Source organism: Vicia villosa, unplaced genomic scaffold (genome assembly GCF_029867415.1).
Source record: "Vicia villosa cultivar HV-30 ecotype Madison, WI unplaced genomic scaffold, Vvil1.0 ctg.000587F_1_1, whole genome shotgun sequence".
NCBI lineage: Eukaryota > Viridiplantae > Streptophyta > Magnoliopsida > Fabales > Fabaceae > Vicia > Vicia villosa.
Genome location: NW_026705268.1, coordinates 342,532 through 350,113, shown reverse-complemented (window position 1 = coordinate 350,113; position 7,582 = coordinate 342,532). Strand labels below are relative to the sequence as shown.

General features: G+C 35.1%; 1 protein-coding gene across 1 annotated transcript; it reads right to left on the bottom strand.

Annotated features, from left to right (window-relative positions):
* Positions 1-5,684: 5,684 nt before the first annotated feature.
* LOC131629655 (3-ketoacyl-CoA synthase 19-like) lies at positions 5,685-7,381 on the bottom strand. The gene has a single exon (XM_058900440.1). It carries the CDS (start codon positions 7,309-7,311, stop codon positions 5,872-5,874), a length of 1,440 nt encoding a protein of 479 aa, XP_058756423.1. The 5' UTR covers positions 7,312-7,381; the 3' UTR covers positions 5,685-5,871.
* Between the last annotated feature and the right edge of the window lie 201 nt (positions 7,382-7,582).

Sequence of the window (7,582 nt, the reverse complement as noted above, 5' to 3'; positions counted from 1 at the left end):
CATAAAATATATGCTTTGTTATCATCAAAACTAGATTCTGAACATAGATTTTCAATCTTGTTCTAACAATCTTCCCCTTTTTGATGATCACAAAAACCATGTATTTTGATGGAACAATTTTATGAGAGGATAATAAACAAGTAAACTTCATCTCATTTTTCATGTTCAATCAAGCAACTGATCTATTCATCAAAATAAAGTCTAATCTTTTTCTTTTCTCCCCCTTTTGGTTATCATCAAAAAGCGTTTAAGAGGGTTGGATCAGACTTAGAAATAATTTCCCCCCCCCTAAGATGTATAGTCTCACCTTGAGCTAGGTAACCCTATGAATTAATTTGTCCGGTTTGTTTCTTCGGAGAATTTGTAGATATTTTAACTATGAATGTGAGCATCTTCTAAGAACTTCTAATAGAGCATTATTTAAGTACTTCTGATATACAGGTTAGGAAAGATTTGATTCTTTAAGACTTGTCCAGGATAGTTGTAAACAGTAAAAAATTCAGTAAACAGAGAATTAAATCATGTATATCAATAGATAGAAGACTTTAAGCAAGTTATGCATTTTTAACAAAAAATCATTAATTTAAGTGATCAAGCAAATTCTGCAATCAGAAACTCATGACACTCATAGCTAGACATGATGTTACTCCTAGCTAGTGTTGTTTGCGCAAGGATAGAGAGGATTCCAGCTTTCTCAATTATCTCTGAGATGACTCGCCCATAGGGAATGTAGCAAGTATCCTGAGAGTTTATGGAGTATTTTACAGCTTCCTTCAGATGAGTGAACATGATGGCTGGCAGATTTAGCTTATGACCTTGACGAAAGCAGAGGGCTAGGTATTTTTCTTGTGTGGTTAGAATATTTAGGCAGAACCTTTGAGGCATAACGTTTGACATGACAAACAGGACCCAGGCTCTGTAAATGGGATTTAGGTTTGTTGAGTTATTGTAGAATCGTGTGAAGGCGACAGGAAGCCTGGAAGTCTTAAAGAATTATTCTCTTGCAAGATGATCAAAGAATTCTAAGGACATAAGATTTCGATTGGATGGACACTGAATTGCATCAGCAATAGACTCCTTTGAAATTACAATTTTGAAGTTGAATATGTGAGACACAATGCTTCGTCCATCACTGCTGACGGATGCATGTAGCCAGAAGTTCTTAACGAGGTTTGGGTAGATGGGTTTGTTAAGGATTTCCTTGTATCCATTCCAGCCTTGATAATCAAAGAATCTATGAAAGCCATACTCATCACTTGAGTCATCCAGTTCAGATTCGTTGATAATCACAAGCATACTTTCGTCTCCAAGAAATGTTCAGGTACATGAAGTCTCGGTACAACAAGAATAGAAGATCAGAAGTTCTGATGTTGCAACGCAGAATCTCAACAATTGCAAATAAAAGATCAAGTCATCACGCAAAATAATAAGCATTGTCAGAAGCACAAGCAACATCTTGGTCCACTACAACATCTACGGAAGATACTCATAACTCAGCAGTCAGAAGATTCAGAAGCTTCAAAGACAACTAGCTTTGATAAAATCGCATGACATTTATTCTCTGTCTACAAAGTACAAGAAGACAAGCTATCATCATTAGCAAAACGGTTACAACAATTAAATGGAACAACTCCCAAGGCTGATTGAAGAAGCAACCCACATGCAGCGCGTTGGGAAGACGGGCTAAACCAAAAAAGCACGCTTCCAACTGTAATCATCTTGTTGAAGATAAGGCTCTGCAGCAAAACAACACTTGTCATTCATGATTCAACTGAGACAAAGTATTCAAAGTAATATTCAAAAAAATCTCAATGGATCTATTCCAACGGTAACACATCAAGCTATAAACTGATCAAACTTCAGACTTGAGAAGCAGTAACAAGTGAGTATATCCACTATGCATCTACAGAGCGCAACAAAAGAAAGATCCTAAGAATTTATTGAGAATGTAGAGCATAAAAGCTTAAACGAAGAAATTTAAGACCATGCTTCAGAAGTCACAGTAATAGGAAACACATACTCAGTATGTTATAATACAAAATAGTGCTGTTATACACGAATCATAAGCCTATATGAAGAAAAAACTCCAATAGAGAAAATGTTGCATGTAATGGAGATTCATTTGAAGGGGAGCAATGAGTGAAAAAGAATGCAAAGATTAAATCATAATTCACTCTACATCAGTGTCTTAAAAGAATTATATACAATGAGTTGATGCTCAGCAGTGTAATAATTATATCTGAGATCTTCAAACTGCTGAATGCTTTATAGAGACAATAAGATCAGCAGCAATAGACAAAGATCAATTCAAGAAGGAACTCAAAACAGAGTTGTTGCTCTGAAAATGCCTTTAGAAGAAATAAAGATCAAATCAAAAGCAATCTACAATAGAGTGGTAGGTCTCAATCAGCTTAAGAAGATTTGAAGACGAAGATCATCTTGAAGAAGCACTCAACATACGGAGCTGAAGCTCTTATTCTACTTACCACTAAGAAGCAAATATCTCATTCAGAAGATGCAGACAAGAAGACTCTAAATATTATTCACTCACTCATAGTGATTACTTATCATTGTATCATATAGTTTGTACTTAGAATATCTGCTTATTAAGAAGCATTGTATCGAAACCAATTTAATTTGGTAATGATGCCTTAAGCGACCAGTTACAGTCAGAAGCTTGAGAAGATAATCAATTGCGGTCATTGTGGAAATCTCTTGGAGACCGAGTAAGGGTCAGGAGTCCAGGATTCAATGGATGTTATATCTCGTGGAGATCATTGGACAGTTCTTTGCAGTCAGTCACAGCAGGTAGCTGTGCAGGGAGTTAGTCACAACGCATTGTTGTGCAGGTTACTAGATTGATGAACGTTATATCCAGAAGGGATCACTAAACGATTCAGTCATCTAGGGGTTAGTCACTCGCGGGTAGCTTGTGCAGGGTTAGTCACAGCAGTTGGCTGTGCAGGATTGTTAGTCACGACGGAGGATCGTGCAGTTGTAATCAAGTTTGGTTATAGTGGATTAAGACCTCTGTTGAGAGGCAAATCACCTGAAGAAGGTGAACTGGAGGTAGCCTTATTCAGAAGGTGAACCAGGATAAAAATGAATGTGTCTTTTACTTTCTGCACATGTCATTTTAACTCAAAACTTCCAAGTCTTAATCTGCAGAACTATACTGAGCAAGTCAGAAGTTATGATATCCTTTAGAAGTTAAAATGAACATCTTATTGGTTATGTAGTTCTACATCTTCATGCTTCCGCAACGTCAAAGCATAGTCCAATAGATGATAAAAGCGAAAGAAAGAAAAGGCGTTAATAAAGAAAGGGAATTTTAATTGATAAAGAACACAATTCAATCCCCCCTTTCTTGTGTTTTTCTCCACCTTCAGACCTAAGGTACACAATTGACCTAATTAATGAAACGAGAGATGTTGCCCACATCTGATAATTCTCTGCCAAGCAATCTGAACAAGTCTCCTCCAGGTCCTTCAAGCTTAGCATTCCCTTCTTTATGAGTGTGTCAAGGCTTTTGAAGCTCAGATGCCCATATTTGCAATGCCACAGATGTGTGATATTTTGTGACTCAATTTTCATACACATGTGAAGGATAACTAGTGCAGACACAACAAACATCCTATTAGATGAGATTTTTGTGCTTATGATTAATCCTTTATCAATATGATGAACTTTGCAACCTCCATTTTCAGACATTATTGTGATATTCTTTTGCATTAGTTGCCCAAACTTAGAAGATTATTCTTCATGGCTGGAAAGTAATACACATCAGTGATGCCATTCATGTGAAGCTTCAAATTACCACTTCCTATCACTTGCATTTTGGAGTCATCTCCTAATTTGACAGATTCACGAAACCTTTCATCAAAATTGAACAATCATTCCTTTGTTCCAACCATATGATTATTGCATCCTGAATCAAGAAACCACACTTGATTATTTCTTTTTCTGTTTTCCCTTTGAGCCATGAGTAATAGCTACTCACTTTCATCAAATTCAGCAAAGTTGGCATCATTCTCTTGCCAACTTGGACATTCATTTTGATAATGCCCTAGCTTATGACACTTATAACATTGAATTTGATCTCTATTCAGTCTTCCTCTGCCACGACCTTGAGAACCACCACGCCATCTACCTCAATTGTTGACATCACCTCGACCATAACATGCAATCATTAACACTTGTTCATCCTTATTCTCTTGTTGATCTTCATTCTTTGCTCATGCCCCAAGAGACTGCTATGCAGCTCATGAATGGACATTTTTGAAACATCGTTCGATTCTTCTATGGCGCATACATATGATTAAATTTTGTGGTCATGGACCTCAACACCTTTTCAATAATTTTGGTTTGCTCCATCTTTTCACTTGTGTAGTCATCTTGTTTGCAATGGTCATGGTTCTTTCAAAGTATTCATCAACAATTTTGTTATCCTTCATGCAAAGAACTTCAAATTCTCGACCCAAAGCCTGTAATTAAGCTCTTTTCACTTTCGTGGATCTTTGATACTTTTTGCGCATGGATTCCTGAATATATTTGGTTGTGTCTCGATTCAGAATTGTTTCAAGAATTGTTCGATCAATTGCTTGAAACGGATAATTCTTTTCCTTGAGATCTTTAAGCTTGCTCTCGTCTGCATATTTTCTTTGTTCTGGTGTTGCTTACTATGGTGCAATCGTGACTCCATTCTCTATCAAATCCCAATATTCTTTGGATCTAAAAAGATTCTCCATGAGCATGGGCCAGTGATCGTAGAATCCATCAAATTTCGGAATTGCTGGTGTTAAGAATTTGGATGAATCAGCCATGGAAATGATTTTGATAAGAACAAGTATACGAGGAGGAGCGATAGAAAAGATAATAGCAACTTTCTCAAGACGAAAAAGAAACTGCGTTTCTTGAAAGAAGAGTTCAACGGTGGATCATGAACCTTGCTCTAGATACCACTTGTTAGAATATGAGAATCAAATTGTTATTCAATTATGCAGAGTTTCAGCCAAACATTACAACATGGATCAGTTGCTTATATAGCAAGCAACCACCCTTAAGTCTAACACTTCTAAATTAACTTCATAACTAACTTCTAATTAGTTACTCAATTGGCTTAAGTATTTCTAACCAGTGGAACTATACGTTTTAATATAAAAATTATATTTAGCCTTAAAAAATAACAAACCTTAATTTTAAGTTAGTTTTACATTAATAGAGTCTAACATGTCACTGTTAATTTAACACAATTAGTAAAAGGAAGGACTTTTCTAAATATTTCTTGTTCAACTCGATAAGGCATTTGAGTTTTAATTTTTACCTACTACCATTAAGAATCGACAAGTTTCTAATTAAATACCATATTTGTTATAAAGAGAATTTTATCTATTTTAAATCATGTGTTATTTTTGTGCAATGTTTTTTCTTGGGTCTCTAATCAATGCTATCTAATTCTACTATTGTTGTTTTTGGAATGGAGGGGCTAATCAAGAACCATTAACAATCAATATGTAATTAATTAGAGCCAAAACAAGCTCTTTGAAAATGAAAGACCAACTATCATAATCAATATAGGTTAAAGCATCATGAAAAGTATCTCTCAAGAGTTACAAGGTAAACAAATTTTAAAGATTAAAATAATGGTTCACTCTTTTATTTCAGCTTATGCATTATAGATAGTAAATAAAACAGCAGTGCGGTGCAGTTCATGAACCATGAACTTCAGACATTCATTTCATCGATTAATAGCACAATACACATGGTTTTAACCAAATAACAATACTATAATAATAACTTTAAACATGAACCAGAACAAATACTATAATTCTGCATGATATTCATTCATGATGACCATGATGATTTCATCTTCTAATAAATCTTCAATCTGCTATGATCATACCTAACAAAGCCAAGATCCTCATCATGAATCCAATTATACTTCTCCTTAAATGGATTTTCCAGTGATGGTGGAGGATAACTTTCAATACAATCTTTCCAAACATTGCTATCAGATAAATCTCTCATCACTTCCCAAACACAACTATTACACTTATAACCAGATCCAAGACTAATCATCAAAATTCTATCACCTTTTTTCAGTCTCTTTTTCGCTTCCGAATATCCAAAAGCATACCATATTCCACTAACAGAAGTATTACCCCAACGATGAAGCGCCATTCTCGATGGTTCAAGATCATATTCACTCAATCTTAAACCCTTACCAAGTCTATCAATAAGTTCTTTACAACTAGGAAGAATATAAAAATGTTCAATTCCAGTTTTTAAATTTATTCCACCTCCTAACAGATTAAACCTAGGTTTTTTAACCATTCTTTTCATAACATTGCATAGCAAAACTATAAAAAATCGTACTAGTTCCGAAAGTGGGACGATCTTTGGAACTATACTCTTCAAATTTAATGTCAAAGACTGTGCAGCAGATTTAGCAACACATTTGGTTAGCTGCAAACCTGCAAAACCTTCTTCATCTTCCACTTGATGGCAACAATTGTAAGCTTCATCATCAGCTCCACAATGTGTTCGCGCCACGTGTTTCAGTTTCAAGATAGCTTTGTTTTTCAGCTCCATTTTGTTTGTGAATAGCATTGAACAACCACCTGAACGAAATAGACAGTTAGTGAATAACATGTTTTCGTCTTTTCCGCTGTACCAATGGGGACCAATCTGTTGTGCGCTGACAATAATTCCTATGGAATTTTCATGTGTTTTGAAAAGCTGTTGGACAAGATCAACAGCTACAAGATTTGCACTACATCCCATTGCTGCAAGATTGAAGACTTTTACATCTTCTCTCAGTTTGTATCGGTTTATTATTCTTGCTGTGAGTGAAGGTATTGGCGAAAACAATGAGTCAGTAACAACAAGAATATCGATTTCCGAAGGAGAGAAACATGTTTTTTTGAAAAGGTTGTCGAGTGTATCGAACATGATTTCATCTATTTCTTCATATGTGTCTTTGAGAGTTGGACATGTTTCTCTTCCTTCATGAACAAGTTTTGGACAGTAAGTGTTTTCACCGATTCCTGAACTGACCATGGTGTTTAAGAGATACCTGAATTGTTCTAGACCAAGGTTTTTGTTTCTTGAGACTATTCTTACACATGTATCTGTGTTGAGTTTTGTTTCTTCTTTTGGTTGGAAACACTCATAGGCTAACATGTAACATGATTGGTTTCTACGTTTAAGAATTAACTTGGAAAGTTGTAAAATGAAATAGAGTAAAGAAAAAAAGCAAAAGATATTTAAGAGATATTCCATGACTTGAAAATTATTTTTAGGGGAGAACATTTGTGATGTGGTTCAAGTGCAAGTGCTCTATATATACACACACATTCAATGACTCTTTGGTTGTACTATTGACCTTTTGTAAAAATTATGTTCATCGCCTTATGAGAAACAATATACACACATTCATGAGTATTTGGACTCTATAAAATACTATCTGCCTTTGGTGTTAGGAAGTCAAAAATGTTAAATAAAAATAGTATAAAAGTATGATGATTTTTAGAACACATTTTTTCATCTTTGACAAGTTTACTTGAAGTGTCCTTGAAGGGTG